The 24,645-nt window shown below is 34.7% G+C and overlaps 1 protein-coding gene across 5 annotated transcripts in view; it reads right to left on the bottom strand.

The window, feature by feature from the left end:
- Positions 1-24,645, bottom strand: part of FER (FER tyrosine kinase) — a 484,379-nt gene that overhangs the window by 88,759 nt on the left and 370,975 nt on the right. For all 5 annotated transcript variants that reach the window (XM_032274891.1, XM_032274885.1, XM_032274906.1 and 2 more), the window contains one exon: positions 15,025-15,148. In XM_032274891.1, coding sequence (XP_032130782.1) covers positions 15,025-15,148 — 124 coding nt within the window. The remainder of the gene's footprint in view (positions 1-15,024; positions 15,149-24,645) is intronic.

Consider the following 24,645-nt stretch of genomic DNA (forward strand, 5'->3'; position numbering starts at 1 on the left):
GCTAGTGGTCCATCTATTTTGTTAATCTTTTGGAAAAACCAGCTCCTGGATTTATTGACTTTTTGAAGGATTTTTTTGTGTCTCTATATCCTTCAGTTCTGCTCTGATCTTAGTTATTTCTTGTCTTCTGCTAGGTTTTGAGTCTTTTTGGTCTTGCTCCTCTAGCTCTTTCAATTTTGACAATAGGATGTTGATTTTAGATCTTTCCTTGCTTTTCATGTGGGCATTTATTGTTATATATTTTCCTCTAGACACTGCTTTAAACATGTCCCAGAGATTCTGGTATGTTGTGTCTTCGTTCTCGTTGGTTTTGAACATCATCTTTATTTCTGCCTTCATTTCATCATTTATCCAGTCAACATTCAAGAGCAAGTTGTTCAGTTTCCATGAAGCTATGTGGTTCTGACGTAGTTTCTCAATTCTGAGTTCTAATTTGATTGCACTGTGGTCTGAGAGACTGCTCTTTATGATTTTTGTTCTTTTGCATTTGCTGAGGAGTGATTTACCTCCAATTATGTGGTCAATTTTAGAGTAGGTGTGATGTGGTGCTGAGAAGAATGTATATTCTGTCAAGTTGGGGTGGAGAGTTCTGTAAATGTCTATTAGGTTGCTTGGTCCAGGTCTGAGGTCAAGTCCTGGATATCCTTGTTAATTTTCTGTCTCGTTGATGTGTCTAATATTGACAATAGGGTGTTAAAGTCTACCACTATTATTGTGTGGGAGTCTAAGTCTCTTTGTAAGTCGTTAAGAACTTGCTTTATGTATCTTGGTGCTCCTGTATTGTGTGTGTATATATTTAGGATTGTTGGCTCTTCTTGTTGCAGTGATCTTTTTACCATTATGTAATGTCCTTCCTTTGTGTCTTTTGATCTTTGTTGCTTTAAAGTCTATTTTATCAGAGATGAGAATTGCAACTCCTGCTATTCTTTTGCTCTCCATTTGTTGGTAAATCTTCCTCCATCCCTTTATTTTCAGCCTTTGTGTATCCTTGCATGTGAGATGGGTTTCCTGGATAGAGCACACCGATAGGTTTTGGCTTTTTATCCAATTTGCCAGTCTGTGTCTTTTGATTGGGGCATTTAGCCCATTTACATTTAGGGTTAATATTGTTATGTGTGCATTTGATCATACCATTTGGATGCTAGCTAGCTGTTTTGCCCATTAGTTGATGCAGTTTCTTCATTATGTTGATGCTCTTTACCATTTGGTATGTTTTTGGAGTGGCTGGTACTGGTTATTCCTTTCTATGTTTAATGGCTCTTTCAGGAGCTCTTGTAAAGCTGGCCTGGTGGTGATGAAATCTCTGAGTACTTGCTTGTTCATAAAGCATTTTATTTCTCCTTCACTTCTGAATCTCAGTTTTGCTGGATATGAAATTCTGGGTTGAAAGTTCTTTTCTTAAACATGTTGAATATTGGCCCCCACTCTCTTCTGGCTTGTATGGTTTCTGCTGAGAGATCTGCTGTGAGTCTGATGGGCTTCCCTTTGTGGGTAACCTGACCTTTCTCTCTGGCTGCCCTTAGCATTTTCTCCTTCATTTCAACCCTGGGGAATCTGACAATTATGTGCCTTGCGACTGCTCTTCCTGAGGTATATCTTTGTGGTGTTCTCTGTATTTCCTGGACTTGAATATTGGCCTGCCTTGCTAGGTTGGGAAAATTTTCCTGGATAGTATCAAGAAGAGTATTTTCCAGCTTGGATTCATTCTCTTCCTCACAGTCAGGTACACCTATCAAACGTAGATTAGGTCTTTTCACATAGTCCCATATTTCTTGGAAACTTTGTTCATTCCTTTTTACCCTTTTTTTTCCTCTAATCTTGCCTTCTTGTTTTATTTCATTGAGTTGATCTTCGACCTCTGATATCCTTTCTTCTGCTTGGTCAATTCTGCGTTGAAACTTGTGCATGCTCTGCGAAGTTCTCATGTTGTGTTTTTCAGCTCCATCAATTCACTTATACTCCTCTCTAAGTTTATTGTTTACAAGTTGTTTATAAGTTGTATATTCTCTAAGTTGTTTATTCTCATTATCATTTCATCAAATCTTTTTCAAGGTTCTTAGTTTCTTTGCATTGGGTTAGAACATGTTCTTTTAGTTCACAGAAGTTTCTTATTACCCACCTTCTGAAGCCTGATTCTGTCAATTCATCACACTCATTCTCCATCCAGCCTTGTTCCCTTGCTGGTAAGGCGTTGTGATCCCTTGTAGGAGGAAAGGTGTTCTGGTTTTGGGTGTTTTCATTCTTTTTGCACTGGTTTCTTCCCATCTTTACGGATTTATCCACCTGTCGTCTTTGTATTTGTTGGCTTTCAGATTGGGTCTCTGAGTGGATGTCCAGTTTGTTGATGATGAAGTTATTTCTTTCTGTTTCTTAGTTTTCCTTCTAACATTCTGGCCCCTCTGCTGTAGGACTGCTGAGGTCCACTCCAGGCCCTGTTTGTCTTGGGATCACCTGCGGCGGCTGCAGAACAGTAAGGGTTGCTGCCAGTTTCTTCTTCTGATATATTTGTCCCCGTAGGATACCTGCCAGTTGTCAGTCTGAGCTCTCCTTTACAAGGTGACTCTTTGGATATATAGGGGTCAGGGAGCTGCTTGAGGAGACAGTCTGTCCTCTATAGGAGCTCAAGTCCTGAGCTGTGAGCTCCGTTGTTCATTCAGAGCTTCTGGGCAGGTACATTTAAGTCTGCTGCAGTAGAACTCATAAACACTCCCCTTTTTTTTTTCCCCAAGGTGCTCTGTCCCAGGGAGTTAGAGGTTTATTTATGAGTTTCTGTTGTGCTGCTGCCTTTTTTCAGGGCTGTCCTGCCCAGCGAGGAGGCAGCCTAGTCACTGTCTGCCTGCAGAGGCTCTGCTGCGCTGCTGTGGGCTCCATCCAGCTGCCGTGTGAGCTTCCCTGCAGTCCTGTTTATACAGGTTTAGTTAGAACTGCCTTGGCAATGGCAGCCCACCTCTATAACGATGGACTCTCTCTGTAATGGAGGGCTGCCTTGGCAATGGCGGGCTGCCTCAGCAATGGTGGACCACCTCTGTAGTGGTGGACTGCCTCGGTAATGGCGGATGCCCCTCCCGCACAGAGCTGGACTGTCCCGGGTTCAGCTGTGCTTGCTGTGAAACTCTCAAACCAGAGTGTTTCAGACTGCTGTTTTTTTTATGGGGGTGGGACCAGCCGAGCCTCATCACCTGGCTCCCTGTCACAGAGCCCTTTTTTTTTTTTTTCCAGTTGAATGGGTGACTGTCTCCCAGGTGTTCCAGTCACCTGTTGAAAAGGCGCCAGGATCTGTGTGATTTCCCGTGCGGCGACCCACTGCGCCGCGCTGAGATTCGTGGTCCTTTTTTGTCTGGGAATCTCCTGGCCTGGCTCCCTGTTTCAATCCTCTTTTTTATCAGTTGAATGGGCGACTCTGTCTCCCAGGAGCTCCCATCGCTAGCTAAAACGGTGCCCAGACCCATGCATTTTGTGTGGAGAACTGCTGCGCCAGGGCACCAGCCAAAACAGCCACACTAGCCAAAACAGCGACTCCGGCCAAAACAGCTGCACTGGGGACCTGTGGGGCTCCTCCACCTGGGAATCTCCTGGTCTGTAGGCAATAAAAATCCCTGGAAACGCAGCATCCACTCACCCTCCACGTTTTCGCTGGGAGCTGCAATCCTGAGCTGCTCCTAATTGGCCATCTTGGATCCGTCTCCGAGCATTCTTATAAATAATAATACTCCTGTTGTTTATTGTCAATTATTTCAAAGAACACATTAAAAATTAATATTTTCTGGCATGGTATAAACTACTGCTGCTTTCGTAAGCCCTGAGCACTGTCTGAGCTAGGGCAGAGTCAATATAAAAAATAAGAACTATTAGATGAAAAATTGATTGAAGTAGGATATTATTTGCTTTCTCTGACCCTCGGAGAATGACACTATTCTGAAAAGGGCACTGACGTTGTCACACTATAAGCCTGGATGAATTCAAACAATTCAAAAAATGCCCAAAGTATTCCAAAGTCTTTACTTACTTGTGACAGAAAAAGAACTTTGGACTATATGTATAATGCATACAGGTTTATGTGAGATGTAATTATTTCTGTTTCCATTTGTGCATTATAAAGAAATCAATTGGTAAAAATTAAAAATGGAAGATTAACATTTATGGATGAAATAACTTATAATTATTGTTTTATAAAGTCTTTAGTCATCTAATAGCAATCAATCAACACTTCAGACTTATTTGATGTATTCATTAATTTATCAATTCATTCATTAGGTCAGCTGTTTATTAAACTACTACTATATGAAAAATGCCCATTGAAAAACATTCACAGCAAATTTGCACTACTTCTTTCCCCACAAAAAGCAAATCTAACTGTGTAATAAAAGAAGTTCAGCATTAAACGGTGATTTTAAGGGCACAATCGTCAGGTGTTTTTGTTCTATAATAAAAACATCTGTCCATAAGAAGTAAAAATAAATACACCAGACCACAAACAGTAACCATTCTAAGTTATTTTATACAAGAATTTCCCACGGCTTGGCTCTGTGTCCCCACCCTAATCTCATGTTGAATTGCAATTCCCTATGTTGGGGGAGGAACCCGGTGGGAGGTGATTGGATCATGGGGATGGTGTTCCCCCTGCTGTTCTCATGATAGTGAGTTCTCATGATATTTGATGGTTTAAAAGTATGTAGGACTTCCCCTCTCACACTCTCTCCTGCTGCCATGTGAAGAAAGTGCTTACTCCCTTTTCCCCTTCCACCATGATTGTAAATTTCCTGAGGCCTCCCAGTCATGCTTCCTGTTAAGCCTATGGAACTGTGAGTCAATTAAATCTCTTTTCTTCATAAATTACCCAGTCTCAGGTAGTTCTTTATAGCAGTGTGAGAATGAACTAATACATAATTTTTTATTATAAGGTTGGTGCAAAAGCAATTGTGATTTTTGCCAGTATTTCCAATGGCGAAAACTGCAATTGTTTTTGCACCAACCTACATAATAGTTTATTTTGCTTTATAGTACATAATCTTTCTTTAGAAGGGAATGGCCTTTTTCTGTACCAAACATTTTAGTAAATAAATGACATCTTCTCTTTCATGTCACCTTAGTTCTACAGATGACATTGAGTCTCCAAAAATTAGGCACAATCTGTTGTTTTTATTAATTAGCAACAACAGAGTTATTCACTTAGGTAAATAATAATTACCTGTGTTCAGTCACAAGTCATAAAACCAGAGACCCCAGATGGAAAATATAACCCTATATTAATTATACATATATTTAATTTTACTTATCTCTCTAAATCAATGGGTCTATGAACTAGCATACTATTAACAAAGTATCTAGAACTTATTTGGGAAACATATGCCCAACTTAAATACAAAATTTGTAGATAAGGCCCTAAGTGCCATTAATTTCAAGGCATTACTTTTACTTCCATTACAAGAACAGTGTGGTAAAACAATGCCAGGAGGAATGCTATTCTGTCCATCTTGCTCATGATTATATCACCAGTAGCACAGTAGTCAGCATATAGTAGCTTCCCAGTAGAAAGGAAGCTATGACTTATATTTCCTTTCATTTGGCTCATTTTCATTTGAAGCAGTAATATGTTAAAATTATTAGAATAAATATAAAAAAGAATTTCACTGATTATTCATAAACCTGGGACAGATAAAACTGCCATCAATTACTTCCATCTCATGCAGACTAAAAGCCACAGCCCTTTCAATATCTTATAAGACCTTTGTGATCTAGCCAACAACAGCTGACCTAATCTTCTGACCTTGCTGGCCTACTTTGAAATACCTAGCATGGCCTGTCTTCTAAAGGGGTAATGAAAGCAAGGTAGCAGACTATGGAGGCATGGGCGGAGACAGAGATACACAGCCTAGAGACACCTCACCTTTAACTTTGCATTTTCCCAAAAGTGAGGATTCAACCTTGTTAATGCTGGATTTGGCACAAAAACCAGTGTAGCCCCATGCTGAAAACTTTACATTCAACAAAACTACATAGAAGTATAAGTGCACCTTGAATGGGAGTATAATTGATAAGAAAATGAGCGTCTCAGATTCAACAAGGCCCTACCCTTTTTAGATAGTGTCACTATTAGAAACTCTGGGGACCATGGTTGAGTGAACTGAAATATCCTGCATCTACTCTTGCTTTATGTGGCCATCTTTTTCTGGAACATTTCTGTGTCTTCAGCTAAACAGACAACTTAATCTAATCTTAAAATGCTCTGGGGATGTGTGGTTTCTTCCTGTTAAGTTGTGGTCTCTCTGAAATGCTGTGGGGCGTGGCGAGCCTTCAGATACTGTGGCCTTGCCTTCTCTAAATCAAATCAGTGTTCTGAAGTGAATATTATCACCCTGATTTTATACTGGAAGAAATGAAGCATAGTAACTTCATTCATTCATTCAACAAATTTTTGTTGAGGACGGACTAGAAGCTGTACTGTTCTCTGTACTGAAGATTAAGTAATGAACAAAATAAAGTCAATGTCTTCATGGAGCTTACAGTCTAGTTGGGGGAGATAAGCAATAAAAAGTAAGCCAGTACTTTATATATGTATCTATATAAACACATACATATACATACATACACATGAATATGGACACTACATGTGTATGTTTATATAAATAAACATCAGGTGAAAGTAATGACTATGACAAAAAATAAAGCAGGTTAAGGGTTACAGGAAATGTCCAGGTGGGGAAGAGGGGAGGTCTAAAATCACACAGCTAATTTGTTGCAAAGCTAGGATTCACGCACAGAGTATTCCAGTTTCAAATTGGTGGTCTTAGCCACTATGCTGAGGCTGCTAACCACTCTGCAAATGCTTACACCTAATGGATATCAGAGGTGGCAGTATAGATAGAAACAGTCTAGCCTGGCACAGAACACTTTAAAAGTGAAGCCTGGGACTGAAAAGGATTTCTTGTAGTGCTTTTGTATTTAATAAAATAATGAACAATATTTTAAAATAATTATTGGGCAAATAACCCAGTAATTTTTAAAATTGAGGGTCAATGTCCAGCAAACGGTAAAGGCTAAAGTTCTCTAGTTCTGCATGTTGATTGCTCCACTCCTGCCTTGGAAGCCAGAAAGTGGAGACAGTTTGCAAGCTAGAAGGTTAAACTTGGTTCTGTGCCATCTATGTTCTGATGAATTCCCCAGAATTTGATCAAGACTAACTAGGAAAAGTGAGTTACTTTAGCATAAATGAGGGTTGACTTGAGAACAAGTTAATGGTTGAACCAATGGTCAACCAAGTTTTGGAGGTAATCATGAACCCAATTCCACTGTACTGAAATTGATCTCCTGCCTGTTGGATGGACTTGGTATGAGCTAGGATGTAAGGAGGCTGAATGGACCAACTGGCAGTCCCTATCACATAAAATGTGAGGGAACAAATCATCCCAGGGATATATACAGTTAGGGCCTATAAAATATTCTTTTCTCCCTACAACATGGCTTTCTCTAAATCAGCATTTATTAAATGGTTTTAAGTTTTGCTTCATATCCATATGGCTGATCATCTTCATAAAAGGAAAGAAAATGAGAAATAAATCTAATACACAGTTTAATTCTTTAGCTTAATTTCGCAGGTTTTGTCATCTGTTCACAATAGGCTTGAATCTTCCTCTTACTAGCTGCATGACATTAGATAAGTTACTTATTCTTTTGTGGCTCAATGTGTTCTGTTATAAAATGTAGATTAAATAGTACTAATCTCATAGAAATATGAGGATCAAATGAGAATATGAATGAACTTGGTAAACAGTGAGTACTCCATGAGTGCATGGTAGCCATCTTTTGAAGCCTTTTAGTACATGTCCTATCATCTGAAAACTACCCTCTTGTACACAGAGATTGGCTCCTCTAGCTCTAGGTAACAGTGACCCTGCATACTCTTACCTGTCTAGCCATATTATTGATTAAAACTGGGATAAACATTTAATATAAGCTGGGACAACTACTTGTGTCAAGAGTTTGAAATTTAGCTGCAGATGCTGGGCCTGGCAGATTACATTGACTCAAATATCATTTTAGGGCCCTTTGCAAGTGGAGTGAAGGAATGCAGCCTTCAGAGCAAGAGGGAAAAGGAGCAGCCACACGCTAAAAGGCATTAATGAAACTCCAAGTGAACACAGAGGGAAAGACAGAGATGCTGCCTTGGTCCCAGACTGCTTCCCAGTTCCTAGTTTCAAGGACTCCAAAGCCAGGTTGAACTTTCTGTTCTTGAGTTCTGTGAGATAACCCCATAAGTTTCCTTATGATAAAGGAAACTAACACAGGAACAAAAGACCAAATAATGCATATTCTCACTTATAAGTGTGAACTAAAGGATGAGAACATAGGGACACAAATAAAGGAAGAGCAGACACTGAGGTCTACTTGAGGGTGGAGGGTGAGAGGAGGAAGAGGAGCAAAAAAATGACTACTAGGTACGAGGTTTAATATGTGGGTAATGCAACAATCTGTATAACAAACCCCTGTGAGATGAGTTTACCTGTGTAAGAAGCCTTCACATGTACCCCCTGAACCTAAAATAAAAGTTAAAAGAAAAACCCTTATGGCTTAAACTAGTTTCTGTTCCTTGTAATCAAATATTCCCTAAAAGAAAAATGGTAACTGTAACCATTTGTAATTGTTTAATGTAAAAGATCACTTTTTTGACACTCTGAATCCAAAATGTACTTACTGAAATTGCCCGGAAAAAAGTCAGAAATAAGGAGGAGTATGTGGCATCAGCCAATTTTCTCTTCTATCATATTTGTGTAACACAGGACATGGCTAGCCCTAACCAAACCATGAAATAGCCTTAATGTACTCCTATTCCCTTCATTCCCTCTCCTCTCACTCTCAATGACTTTCAGTGTGCTCACTGGACTGCCCTTAAGTCCTGAACAGTCTCTGTATATGCTGCATCTTTTCTACCAGTAACCATAAATCACAAGTTAACTACTGTCCTCAGACCCAAATCTCTCACTTTTGTTTCCTAAAGAAGCAGCTAGATATGCTGGTACATTAATCCAAGCCAAAATGTTAATTGGCTAACATAAAGGAAGGTCTCTTTTTCATTCCTGGAAGCATATTATGCATGTATCTTTAGAGAAAAGCCCTTAATTAAAATGAGTGAAACTAGTGGTGGGAAATTTTCACACTGAATAAAGTGTAGGATAAATAATTTTTATAAAGGCATTGACTTATGTTATCTTTTGTATGATAATTGCACTGCATATGCAAATACCAATTTGTAATAGAAGAAAAGGGCTAAAGAAGGACTATATATTCTTGACACATTTAAAATTATTGAGCAGTAATCTCTGTATTGCAGCAAAATTGGTTTCAATGCTAAAAATAAAAATACAGCTTAATATATTGAAAATTGTAATCAAATGTTAGAACAAGAAAATCAGTCATAAATGCTTAGTCAACTAACTGAGATTATCACATCTTTATGCTAATCCTGTGTGTTTAATTAACAGATAAAGCATAAGGGGGTATTCTAAACAATAGTATATAAAAATGAAAAAAGTAAATTTTCAAGCCCTAATTAAATCAAGAAGTAATAACAAAATGCTGCTGCATTTCAGCAACTGTTCATTCAATGACAAAAACATATTGGTTTGTATTTCTAAAATTATATTCCACAGCCTTCAGAATGCTCTTCTGTTTTTGCTCATGATCATTACAGAGTCCAGATATTGAATATAGGCTTAGCCATCACACCAAATGCCATTTGGCCTTCTGTCCTGACTTTCCTAGCTAATCAGAAGATATCTCTATTGTGCAAGGCAGTAGAGTAGATTCAGTGTGTGGGCTCTAAAACCAGAATGCTGAGATTCATATCCTGAATCTATCACTTGTTTTTAATATAATCTTGGGCACAGTATTCAAACTCCCTAACTGTGTAAAATGGGCTTAAACAATAGTACTGCTATTGTTTTGAAGGTTCATTCACTTAGCTTTAATTGCCAGGCACTGTTCTAGGCTTTTAGAATCCAATAGTGAACAATATCAGTAAAAATCACTGACCTCAGGAAGCTGACATTCTCAGACACTGCATCTAAAGCACTTAGAACAGTATCTAGTACTCAGTAAGCCCTTAATAAATGTCAGCAGTTAGGGTTACTAATACTTGAATGAAACAGCAAAACACTGGCACTGGAATGACAGGAAATGTGTCAGAATGGAGTCAGCACAATTAAGACCTAGCAGTGGCCTGGCCACTAACTGTTTAGGTGACCTTCATTTAATCTCCCTGGGCCTCAGTTACTTAAAATGGTCTTATAGTGCCTTCAATTGAGTATATGGTAGATCATGAGTGACAGAGATGATGAAGGGTTCAAAAGCATCACAGAACACATTTTATTTTTATATTTTATATTTATTTATTGTGTCTTTACCACGTAAGTGATATGACGGTGCACTAAGCATAACATACTTTTCCACTATATTCACAGTTTAGGAAAAGCTCAGACACTAGGTAATCATTTCCAGTTTAAAAATAGAGAAAAAAAATCCTCAAAGATCATTGGGAAAAATGTAAATGGTCAGCAGTATACCAAATCTTTTACATAATAATCTATGAAGTCTCACAAAAAAAAAAAATAACCCAAATATAAACTCTAAGCAGCATCTTACATTTAACTTTAAAAGTACACATATGTAATCCTTATTAGAAATCACTGGACAAGGCAATCCCCTTCTAGAACATATAAATGAAATATTATTCCCTTCCTGACAATCATTACCTTCCTAAATTAGTTTTATCAATGAAACTTAAAAATAATATTGGTCTCATATACACTTTCATGAGATTATACATTTTTTAGAGTTTTGTAAATTTTGTTCAAATTAGTTTTCTTTTTCCAGTTAAAATTCATATTCTTTCAAGAAAACGTCCACAATCAAGGTGTGCTCTCCCTTACAAAGCATTGTAACTTTGCTTTCAATTTTCCTTCAGCTGGCATCTTCTTTCTCCTATTCAGTGACACACCCATCCACCAAGTCTCACTCAGAGAGTATCCTCTGCAGAGTTTCCCTAATTATTCCCACCACAGTCCCCATACTGACAGGTCATATTAGACTCTCTTGATAGTACTCCCAAATAATTTTGTAGATTTTATCACAAAATTGACTGTCTCTATGCATTCTTCTTAACTTTTGTTATATCCATCTGATGGGACTGATCATAATTTTCATTTAGGTAGCCACTGGCACAGAGTAGGCAACTGTCCACACTTGTGAAATGCTGGAAATATCAATGTTTTCAATGGATAAGCAAAACTCTTATGATTAATAAAATAAATGTGGTCTAATATACTTTAATTTGTAAAACTGTTAGCTGACTCCATGATAAAAAAAAAAAAAATCATTGTGCTAGAGCAACCCAACATGAAGAGAATCAGTACAGAGTTGAAAATTAGAAAAAAAAATCATATTCTACCTAATCTCTCCAAAATATACCTTTTCTGATATTCACAATGACATATGAAATTAAGAAATGTTCCCCAAACTCCCCACAGATTATGGTCTTTCACTCAAGTATACAGCAAATAAAAGTTTATCCTCCTTTCACTTTCTGTAGATATCAAAGAACAATGGCATCAAGCCAACTTTTAGAAATAAGCCCAAATAAAAACAAATTTTGCAGTAGGATTTGTCAAGAATAAAAAAACCAGAAATGAATGCCATTATCACATATATCAAGTATAATGTCAATCCTGAATCCCCTAGCTTCAAAACCAGAATATTCTTTATAGAGTGACATCTAACCATCTAGGAACATCCCTTTGTAAGTAAACATACACACACCACACGTACACTAACCATAAAGTTTATCAGTGTATTTCAAACAGTTTATAAAGTACAAGTAGGAAAGACAATTTCACACTGGCCTATAGAATAGTTTTAAAGAAAATGCCGTTGATTAAAACGAAACCAAAATTCCAACTATACAAAAATCCTTAAGCTGTAAACAGAAATAGTTTCCATTAGAAACTTGAAGTAGCAAGAGAACTCTTCTGAAGTTAAATGGAAATTACAACAAGAACATTTCTAAATGCAAGTCATTTCTTAATGCAGTAATCTCTTTCCATTTTATAGCTGTCATAATTGTTTTCCTATAATGAAACATTGCTCTGCTCATCTCATATTAATCAAAAGAAAGCTAAAGAAAGAATGTGTGTCCCTCAAAAGTTAAAAACATTATTTTGGGAAGAGAAAATTGGAAATATTTTCAAGAGTGTACTGAGTTCCAGTGACCTCCAATCAGTGAACAGGACAAAATTTGTAAGTTAATATAAAATGTAAAGCAGATTTGAAATATTTGCTTGGATTTATTGGACACAGACTTTGTAATGCATAGATGTGCATTTATTTTTGTTATGTTTTGGCATATCAAAGACGGGACTTAGTATCTTTGCTCATTACCTGAAAAACTAAAGGGAACTTTCAATTATGTTTTACATTATTTTAATTAATTTTTGAAATGCCTCATTAGAAATTTTTTCAGTGAGGAAAAAACTTCCAACTATAGCAAATCCTATATTGTTTTTCTTTGATATTTCTTAGGAGTAAAAACACAACCTATGTCTTAACTCTAAATCAAGAAAAATTCTATTGCAATGACTACTATTCCCGAATAAAGAGCTGCATAGGCTGGCACATAGAAACAGGGTTCTGCAGCACTTTTCACTACTATAGAAAATTTCAACACAAAGATTAATTTTTCTCAATACAATACTACAAATTGGTGAGGTATTAAAATGAAAAAATTAATTCATCCAAAAGAGCGTTTAATGAGTCTAAAGAGGAACAAAGAAGCACAAGTTGGGGATGCGATAAAATTCATCTAGCACTCATGATTAACAAAGGAAATATAAAAGCAGATAGTTTAGAAGAATTCAATGAAAGTAAGTAAAGAAAAATATTATATTATTGCTATATTATGGCCAGTAAGGAAAAGTCATAACATTTTTCAACATCCAGAAAAGTGTTTATAAGAATAAAGACAAAAAGAAGATATTCTATACGAAGGATGACAAATTTGGGGCATGTGTGTTAGTACTCGTGAGTACCCTGGCAGATATGACTAATTGATCACTGGATTCTTTGTGGCTGTTCCTGGAATTCTTCTCAATATATACATGGAGAGCCACTACCTTTCACTAAAAGTTGGTGCTAGTGCTGAAACCTATTTATCAAACCTGCTCTCACTGACATTGTTCAAGATGTTCAACTGGGAAACCATCCCACTAGGCAAATGGCATAGGTCTATGTGCAGCTTGCTAGGATATGCAGTTAAGAAAGGGTTACTTTAAAAAATTTGTTAATGCATGAAAATTCTTAAAAAGCAAAATGAGAAAATAACATTATAGCAGATAATATTATGATTTAGAGAGGGAAATGAATTAAGAAAAGCTAACTGCTATCTACAATGTAGAAAAGTTTCAATTATCATGATACAGGCATTTACACAGTGGTCCATTTTTGAAGAAAATAATCACTACAAAAAGTAGCAAGAGATTGAAACAATGGTCCCCTCAACTGCAATGCCCCAGAAATTAAAGAATATTCATGGTAACTAACAATTTAATAAAAGTTTCAATAATGTATATTTATTACAGTTTAAAACCACAGGTAGTCTAATGGTATGAAAGAAATCAGAGACAAAATGACTAATTACCAGAGAGAATTTGAAGCACTTCAATACCTCAGCAATCAAAGTTATACTTTTCTCCAAATGAAGAGCAAAGCCTTTACGGTTAATTTTAACACAGTGTTACCACGAATGAAATTAATGATAGTAAAATTTTTATCTAGAATCAAATGCTTTTAAGTCAATTCTTATCCATAGTCACAGAAAGTAAATCAGAAATACAATGATAATGTCTTATTTTTAGTTCTTAATTTCCAAAAAATAGTACCTCCATAGAAATGAATTTTAAAATATGTGCAACTGTTGAACCATATTTAAAATAGCAGTCATATTATAGTTTCAGAATAAAGCTGAGCAGTAACTAAAATTTGGGGTGGGAGGTTGGGCAATTAAGTCAAAAATATCTATTGAGATCAATATTGTACAGTTAAGGTGAAAGTAACTTTGTTTTCCTTTAATTATATATTATACAACCTCACTAGAATGTTAAAACAAAGCCTGGACAATGATACGTTTCAGAGAAAAGTATATTTCAGTAACAATACCAGTTAGATAATGTCTACAACAACTCAATCTAACAATGAACCCTGCTCCACATTAAACAGTATTATGCAGTTTCTGGTGCATAAAAACGGCATCAGTTCTCCACTTCACTGCGCTTACTTATACTTAGCCATATTTAGGAATTGACATTAATTCTGCAACAAATCATAAGTTGTACTGACATTTAGCACTAAAAAACACTTTCAGTTACAAGCAACGAAAACCACAATGTATAAAGCATTAACACCAGGTCACTACATATAATCAGAAAAAATAAAATCTCCTCTGAAATAACTAGTATTTATTTTCTCAATACAATGGCATAATTAGTGAAGTACTAAAATGAAAAGAAAATTTGTCCAAAAGAGCATTAAATGAATCTGAAAATCTTTTACCCTTTACCAAATTCAATGTCATGAATTGCTGTTTTACAACTAAGCTTTTCTGACTTTATATGTAATTTCTTTGGAAAATAAGAATAGACAACACATGAAACAATCTTATTTGATTATAAGGCTGTAGTTTCTTATATTACTAAATTGTAGTACATTCCATGTCACTGTTGTTCATGATTATTATATAACAAATCCTAACTAGCAGGCAGATCATTGTCTAACTAGGTACTCACTTCAAGTAAGTGGAAAAACAAGTGTTCCTATAAAGTACATAAACAACTAGAAGAGGACACTTTCATACAAAATACAGAAACCAACAAGAAAAGACCTAAGTTTCATGAAAATTAACTTCTGTATTGTAGGAAATATATCAGTTTTCCAGTATTCTATTAATAAAACCAAAAAATGCTTTAAAAATGTTCTCCTTACCTGTGTATACAGTTTTTACTCTCAAGATAGGACATACCAGAAGCAGCGTCTAATGAAAATTTCACTAACTGTTTGAGTTTTAGTTCATCCTTCTTCTTTCTCAGAAAGGAGAGGAAATCACCTCCTAGAGGAATTGACAGATGAACAATGAGACAAAGTTATGATGAAAGTCACATTTATAATCTATTCTGATCTATTAGGAATATTTGATACAGCAAAATGAATGCATTACACATTTGGCCATGCTTTTTGCCCAATTTGAGGTGAGGATAAAAGAAAACATGAAAAAACACATCATATTAGAAAAAAATACCATAATCTCTTCCACATACAGTTTAAGTACTTTAAATATTTCATACTGTACATTATCTAGGTCACAATTATATTCAAAATCATACTTTTTCCTTTATCACTATTTTTACCAATTTGCTTCACTAAAATTTTCAGTGGAATTTGATTTTTTCTAATACCAAATAAAAACTATATTATTATGAATTAAATGAGTATGTAGTATATAAAGAGTAAATTATAAAAGCTACTTAAAAAAGTAAATTATATTGGATTAGCTATTAGATTCAGTGATTCCTTGAAAAATAAGACTATTAACACCACCATAATTGTTAGCAATGTCCAGACAGAGAGAAAAAGGAAAATGCTATGATTTTGGCCTGATTTACTCACTGACCCAGATCGCATTTTTGTGCATCAAATAAATTCCAGTGAGGTCTTAGAAAAACTTCTTAAACTGTTATGGTTCAAGACATATATAACATGAGCCAAGTAGTAATTTGAAGTTTACTAGTAGCCACATTTTTAAAAAGGTTGTAAAAATGTGCAATTGATTTTAATACGGTTTTCTTGAACCTGATATATCCAAAACATTCAACATGTGTCAATTGAAAATTACAGATATTTTACATTTAAAATCACAGTCTGTGAAATACTGTATTTATTCTACATTTATGGCACATTTTAATTTAGATGTAAATTTCATCTGAAATATTTGATCTATATTTAGATTTCATTAAATTTACAACTGAAAAGTAGACTCACATACCCAAGATGTTTCAAACATGTCTAAAATTTTCCAATAACTGAATCAATATCAGTATTTTAATTAAGGTTAAAATTAAATGAAATTTAAAATTCAGTTTTTTAGAAGCACTGGCCACATTTTAAGAGCTCAAGAGCTTCATAGGGTCATTGGCTATCATACTGAATAATGCAACCTTAAACTTTGCGTTCATTCTTAATATAGCATTACAACCTTAGGCTTATTTTTCTTTTTAGTTACTTTATAGTTTATTGCACTATTAAAAAAAAGAGTTAAAGTATATTAAAATACATGTTCTCTATAAACAATTTTTCCCACTTTCTCTAATAGTCCCCAGATATTAAGCCAGAATTTTGCAAGAGGGATTTGCATTTTATTTGCCATTTCTTGACTTTTTTTTCTTTTACTTTCCTCATCAGGTGTTTATGCTTTCTAAAGTAGAAAAGTTATAGAGGTGAAGACTTAATGGCTTTTTCCTTAATGAGAGTACCTAGAAAATTAACATCTGCCTAACTCTCCTTTAAATATTCTATTCTTTTCTAAACTTTTCTCTTACTCACATATTAAGTATTATACAAGTTTAGGTGAGCCATTAACAAAATCAAATAAGTTAAATACTTTAAACATAAACTTAATGGTGTCAATTTTTTCCTGTTCTTTTTAAGTAAATACCAAATATATTCAATTACTAGGATGATAATTGAAATAGTTTCTATCAAGCTTTACTTAAATTTGGAACAAAACCTGACTTCAATAATGAAAAGTAAAATTCCACTAATTTATCAACTTTAATAGATACTAAAATGACTATTAAAATAGACTTGAAATTAATATTTAGTTCAAGCTATTACTTGAGGCAATATTCACATAATAATTCTTTTGTTAGATATATGTACCTGTTTTAGAAAATGTGTATCCTTCTGGTTTTGAAACCACATAGTATTTTGTCTGAGCTATAGAATAACTTTCCAACGAAATAATCTTTTCTGCAATTTGATTTAAAAGCAGCATATGACATAACCCCAGTGTTGTTCTGTAGAATCCTGATAATATTTTTTTCCAGTTAGCACTTTTTCATCTGCCTCCTGCCTTTTACAAATTTACTTATTGATATAATACTGCTTGTACTCCCAACCCACTACAATCATTATTCGATAAATTTTTTAACAACTAAGCTTATTCAACAAATTGCCAAATATTGTTTAATAATATTGCGTAATATATTAATAAAGAAAAACACAACAGTTAAATAGCATTAAATATTGAATGAAAACTGATATCTAGTAAATAAAGTACTAGGAAGGTAGAGCTACATGCAATTCTTTCCAAATACATTCCAAGATACAGAAGGGGTTTCTGATTGTTCTGTAGTTAATCCAACAATATTTCTGCCTTAGAACAATTTTTTGCTTAAAGTCATTAAATCTAGGAAACTACATTTTAAATTTATTTCCAATTTATAGTTATTTAAGGCACAGGCATAGCAACACTAAGCAAAGGAACACAGCTCCACCATTCCACAAGCCTAGTCAGCTTTTTGCAGATAACTAGAGGGAAGCACCTCGATAAAAATTAAATTATTATAAATCATTATTGAAAGCCCAAGTCTTGTGCAAGTACAAGCATTAAGAACCCTGAAGCAAGAAATAAACTCCACAGGGGGGCAGAATATGGAGCTAGAGTTAGGATACCTAGAAGATAACTCAGACTGGGCCAGAGATATTCCTTTAGGCACAATACTCAATTATCACCATTAAGTGATGAACTGAAGAATGACATTGGATGACATAGTCTTTAGTGTTCACTGTGAAGTTATTTTAGAAGGCAGAGCCTGTCCCTTTCAACTTGTTCTTTTGTCATTTTCATTAAGTGCCAATATAAAAACATCTTTTAGAATTTGTGATATATGCAATACTCATTCATACATGCAGCACACAGTATATATATACACATATATATGTGTGTGTGTGTGTGTGTGTGTATATATATATATACACACACACACATATGCATATATATATATATGTGTATATATATGGATGCATATAGCATAGAGTATCCTACCTGGCCACTGCAATAAGGATCTTGGTGCTCAAAGTGGGCAAAAAAAGGTAACTGACTCTCCTTTTTTAATTCTGGCTTATCAAGATTTATTTCTATATGGGCATGCTGCACATTAAACCAAAATGGGATAGACTACTTCCAGAGAATTCTATAATAAATTCTAAATACTATAATAATGAATTTCTAAGACAGTACTTAAAATGTTTTTAATAGCTTATGGCTTACTAGACAGATAGCATGACTTGGTGAAAAGACATGGACATTTAAGTCAGACTCACCTAGGTCTGATTAACAATGAGGCCTTCAATCATTCTAAACATCCAGAAAACATAGATTTAACACTATTTATTTCTCAAGATGCTTTGAAAACTAAAATGTATCTAAGTATCAAGCATATCCCTAGCATGTAGTACACACAACAAATACTATTACTATTTATTATTGTTGTTGTTAAAGTATTTTATAAAAAAAAAAAAAGAGAGAGAGAAAGAGTTATATTAGGGACTCATTGTTTGCTGTATAACATCTGTTTTCCCTGATTCATCCCAATTTCCTTTATGGGACCTCTACCATTTTGGAGGGTATTAACCTGACCCTCAATAATAAGTGTGATCCTAGATTGACCTAATCTAATCAATGAAATCTATTCCCCTGCCCAAGTGATTGGTTCAGGAAAAGGCACAAATTTTAGGAATATTAAATACCACTGAGAATCAAAGATGCTTGAAGAGTGGAAAAAAAATTTTTGACAAAAGTGCCAGGAAAGAAGTACAAGCAGACATTAACATGCCATCACATGCTGTTGTGAAGATTGGCAGCCTTAGGATGAAAGCATCCTAAGATGCATTCATGGAAAGCAGAAAAGAATGAAGGAAAGAGACTAGCCTTTGGTGACATGCCTGAGCCGCTGGATCACATACTGCCTGTAGTGTGACTTCCCTCTAGATTTTTCAATTAACTGAATAAAGTCTCTAGAGTTTTTTTTATACATCTTCTGTCCCAGCAATTCAAAGATATCTGATGGATAAAATAATAACTGTATCAGAAGGTCACTTTGAGGATTAAAAATATGTATTAAATGTCTGAAACAAGTAGGGAACACAGTAAATAGACATGTTTATTATTCTTTGCAGCCAACTTTTAATAAGAGCATAGGTGGCTATTATTTTCAACAGCTGTTTCTCAAAGATGTCTGTTACTCTGTGCTACGAAAATTTGATCTTACCTGTTCTTTATTAATGGGGCTCAGAGGAACTGATCACACTAAGCATAAACTCAGTGAGATTATTATATAACAAGAATATTTATTTATAATTTTGTTATTGGAGAAAAGGGATCATCAGGGCAATGCCACTACTGACTTATTGTCATTGAATCATAGAGATCTTAATTTATCTTCAACCAACTTCAGAGTTTATTCAATTAAGATATATCAGTCTCCAGTGATGTATAAAATATATAATTAATTACCTTTGTTTTGAGGATACCAATTTGTTTCCTGAGAAGTTTGTTTGGTTTAGGTACATTCATTTATTCATTAAAAAATAGGCTAGTAATCAAAGCAAATACTAAATCATAGAGAGCTATTTTGGGGGCTCCATTTATGTCATTATTTAGAATTCTTATTTTTAAAATGTGGCACTTTTTAACCAGCAGTGATGAGAATTACGGCTGTTAGCCAGTCCATCAGAAATGAGGGGGAAAAATTGATGACAAATATAAACAATGAACGCTGATGCAAACTGCACCCGATGAAACACAGAATAGATTTCATACAATAGGAAATAAACCCAAACAAGTTCCTGAAGCGGAGAGGACCAATGCAAACACTAAAGCAGAGAATACTGGCTGCTACATATAGGGTATATTTATGCGAGATGGGCTGCACAGAAAGGGAGATTAGCCAGGAGAGGGCTCTAGTTGCTGAGTGAAGATGGCTTGTACCCAGAACAAACTATAGAAACAAACTAAAACTTTAGATCTGAAAAGACTCAGTAATAAGCCAGAAATGGGTTGGTTTGTGGGGAAAGATGAGAAAGATTAAATACTAAACACCAGAAAATGGCTCCAAAAACATACTGGCTTTCCTGATTCCTTTTCTGGCCTCCTCCCCTCACACATACTGGACTTGGTACAAAATGTCGGTGTGGTCCCCTGAGAAGCATTGAATGGGGGAGGGAGAGGGAGCTTTGTGTTAAGTGCCAACTAGAAATGCACTGTGGGTTTTTTTTTCCTGTATGGGAAACTATGCCAAGCTTTTCCCCACTTCCTATATTTATCTCATCTGGTTAGCTGCCTTTGTTTCCAGTTTTGTGTAATTCTCTTTGCCAGCTGCACAAAGATGATTTTTTTCCAAAGTCTAAAGACTGAGCTCACCTGGCTAGACTGCTGTGTGTTTTGTTGAAAATTTTCATAATATAACATCATATTGTTTTAAAAATGAAAGGATTACTAATAAGTCTTAAAAGTTCCTTCATGAATAAGATTTTTTTTTTTCCCCAGTTACTGGGCTTAACTGCCGTACATTAGATGTCCATAACGTATCCTATTTTCATTAAGTCACTTTCTTTTTGACTTAGTATCTGGCACTCAATGTGGTTTAGTACTATGACATTTGCGTTACATTAAGTACTAAGTGTGCAGGTTTCCTGGTACCACTGAGTCGCTGCTATTAAAGTTCACACACAAAATGGCTAAAAGTTACAGTGTGTGAATTATGACTGCGTGAGCCTTAGAAAATAAAATGTATAAAGGGCAACACATGAGCTGTCAAACAGTGTTAGGTATGTGTTTATATGTACAGAGTTGTGCACAGCAATCATTTTAAGTTGATACGCAGTCTATTCACATTTTCATTATTTAGCAATTTTGCACAAAAATAGCGATTAATTTGTAAACACTGCTGGAATACTTTCTAGCTGGTTTGTAATTTTTAAAAAGTGTTTTGTTTTTGGTTTTTTGTTCATTATTATGGTTCTTGTTTTCATTTTTGTTGTATGTGTAGATCTGTAAATAAAATTGTAGTATTTAAACTTTCAGGAAAAAGAAAAGAATTCAATGTGTGCATGACAACTTGTGTGTATGAGAAGGACGGATTTGAAGGAAGACAGCTTGCAGAGTAAGCTGAATTGTGGGTGTGGGAATTGTCAGGGTGTGGGAATTTCTTTTCCAATGAGATACATGATTTTGTAAAAAGGAAGTATTTCTCACCAAATTGGGAGTAGGTAAACTACTAATCAGTTTAGCTTTGTGTTGTATGCTAGTTTAAAGAAGAAAATATGTAATATAATGTAAAAAAATGACAAAAAAGCTTTTATGATGGATTTTGTAAATAGATTTATTATAGAGTGACCTGTTTTCTAGCTGTGATCTTATCACTTCAAATGGGTGTAATTTGAATAAACTTTGTATGGTAAAGATCAATAAAATGATTTTTCTTAAGAAAAAAAAAAAAGTACTTCCTGAACAGCTTGCTACTCAAGTAACAGAATTCAGCCAGACCAAATGCAGAGCTGAATGTGTGGGTTTCCTAATTCAGTCTAATATATAGCATCAGTCTTTTCAGATGAGGTTCCTCAATGGCCATGTTCTGCTAACACTGCAGAACAGCATGAACCTTTTGCATTTTTCCTTGGCAGATGATCTCTGAGCATATAACCCAATAGCAATTATGATAACAGTTCTGTAAAATAAAAGAGTACATTTCACTGCATTTTTAATTTGCTTGTTCAAGAGGCAACAGCTATACTTTTGCCAGACATGAAGTAAACTGCCAGGAGGGATGCCATAGTCAACTCTGGCAAACACTCAGGATGTTTGCACTACAAGGGACTTTGGAGATAATCTAATCCAGGCTTTTCACATTATAGAGAAGGAAATTGAACTTACTTGGCTTATATTTTTAAGGTGGTGATTTTGGTGATATTACTGAAATTTTAAGGCAGGTATCTGCAAACCATGGCTTTGAGCCAAATCAAGCCTGTTGCCTGTTTCTGTGAATAAAATTTTATTGGAAAACCACCACATTAACTCCTTTACATATGGCAGAGTTGTGATGGCCCACAGAGTCTGTATGGCCCACAAAATCTACCTGACCCTTTATCAAAAATGTTTGTCAACCACTGTTCTAAGGTACAGAGTAGTATCTCTTATATGAAATGACTTGGACCAGAAGTGTTTCAGATTTTGGAATATTTGCATTATACTTACTGGTTGAGCATTCCAAATGCTCCAATGAGCATTTCCTTTGAGTATCATGTTGGTCCTCAAAAAGATTCAGATTTGGAGGAGCATTTTTAATTTCAGATTTGGGATGCTTATTACTCAGTTCCATATAGCTGTAGTTCCTTTCATTGAAACAGTGTTTATGATTGTTTTGTCTATTTTCAAGCAATATTTTAGTTTTCACTCTGTTTTTATAGCACCAGAGTTCAGTAGTATTATTATTTCTTAATTCTCAAAATGGAAGCTGGAAAGGTGAATTTACCATTTAATTTTTTTATGTCTGGAGGCTGATACACAAATTTAGATACAAATACACACACACATATTGAGACCATAAGTCCTCTCCCACCTTCCCCATCCACAACCCACTGTTTGCTACCAAGGCAAAGAAGTTCAACTGTCTATCTCCTTACTTGGATGCTAAACTACTCACTTTTGCATTTATTTATTTATTTATTTATTTTGGCTTCTTATCTCTCGAAGATGCCTTTGATATACATTGTTAAGGCAAGAATTAACAAAAAAGGAAAAGTCAGATGTATAAGATGTTGGCTCTAAACCGTCCCAGATACCCTTCAATACTTAAATGCTACAATGGTATTTTTTTTTAAACAAACAAAAAAATCAATGGAATATTCATTTTGATACCTATCTGCTACAGGAAAACCTGCAGAGGAAAAAAAGAAGGCATCAATTCAAGCTTCCTTATATTTTTAAAAGAGATGTGAGATACAATGACATCCACAAGTACATTTAAATTTAATAAGGGTAAAATATTTACAAATGTCAACAATATTTTCAGAAACTGAATGTATCATATGCTAGTTATTTTAGGGATATTAAGGTCCCCAAATCAATGACATCAGCGGATGTCATACACTCTTATTATTTAAATATTTAAAACCAGAAAATGTCAATCTTATTATTTAAATAATTAAAAACATAAATTTTCTTATTATGAGAATTTGTTGGTCATAGTCAGAATTTACATGATGTAAAGATTTTGATCAGAAATACATTCACCAATTATAAAACTGCTTCTATTAGATTACAAAAGTATTACAACAAATTAATACTTATAAAGAAGACATTGCAGCAAGAGTTGGGAATATCTATATTTTAAAAAGGCTGAATAAACAAGACTCTTCTTTCTTTTTATTGTGGTAAAAATCAAATAAATTTACAACATAAATTTACTGTGTTACCAATTTTTAAATGTACAGTACAATCTTGTTAACATATTGTATATTGTTGTATGACATATTTCTAGAACTTTTAGTTCTACTTGATTGAAACTCTATACTCAAACAACAACTCTGTTTTCCCTTCCTTGTAACCCCTGGTAACCATCATTCTACTTTGTTTCTATGAGTTTGACTACTTCAGATATCCCACATAAGTGGAATTATGCAGTATTTGTCTTTTTGTGGCTGTCTTATTTCACTTAGCATAACGTCTTCAAGGTTTATCTATGTTGTAGCATTTGGCAAGATTTCCTTCTTTAGGCTGAATAATATTCTGTTTTATGTATATACCCCATTTTCTTTATCCATGCATGTGTCCATGTGTATTATACTGGGTCCACTTCTTGGCTTTTGTGAATAATGCTGAAATCAAAAGTGTAAAGTATCTTTTCAAACTCTTTTTTTTCAATTCTTTTTGAAAATATATCCAGACATGGAATGGCTGAATTATATGGTAGTTCTAATTTTTTGATGAAGCTCCATACTGTTTGCCATCACAGTTTTACTTTTTTACAATTATAACAACAATGTCCAGGATTTTGTTTTCCCCACATCCTCACAAAAACTTTTTATCTTCTACTTTTTTTTTTAACATTGTAATAGATGTAAAGTGATACCTTATTGTGGTTTTGATTGCATTGTCCTGATGCTTATTTATTTAGAAAGTCTTCCCATTTGCTTATCTATGCATATATCTTCCTTGGAGAAAATGTCTATATAAGTCCTTTGCTCATTTTTTAATTGGGTTGTTTACTTTGTGTTGAGTTGCAGGAATTCTTTATGTATTCTGGTTATTAACCCGTTATCAGATATGTGGTTTGTGAACTTTTCTCTCATTCTTTAGGTTGCTTTCCCCCTCTGATAGTATGTTTACCATCAGAAGTTTTTAAATTTGATGTAGTCTCCTTGTCTATTATTGCATTAGTTTCCTATGCTTTTGGTGTCATAACCAGATATCACTGTCCAGTCAAATATCATGTTTTCTTCTAGTTTTATACTTTCAGAGCGTATACTTAGGTCATTTCAGGCAAGTCC

Source organism: Sapajus apella, unplaced genomic scaffold, assembly GCF_009761245.1.
Source record: "Sapajus apella isolate SASKATOON/1434 unplaced genomic scaffold, GSC_monkey_1.0 scaffold1, whole genome shotgun sequence".
In the NCBI taxonomy this organism is placed as follows: domain Eukaryota; kingdom Metazoa; phylum Chordata; class Mammalia; order Primates; family Cebidae; genus Sapajus; species Sapajus apella.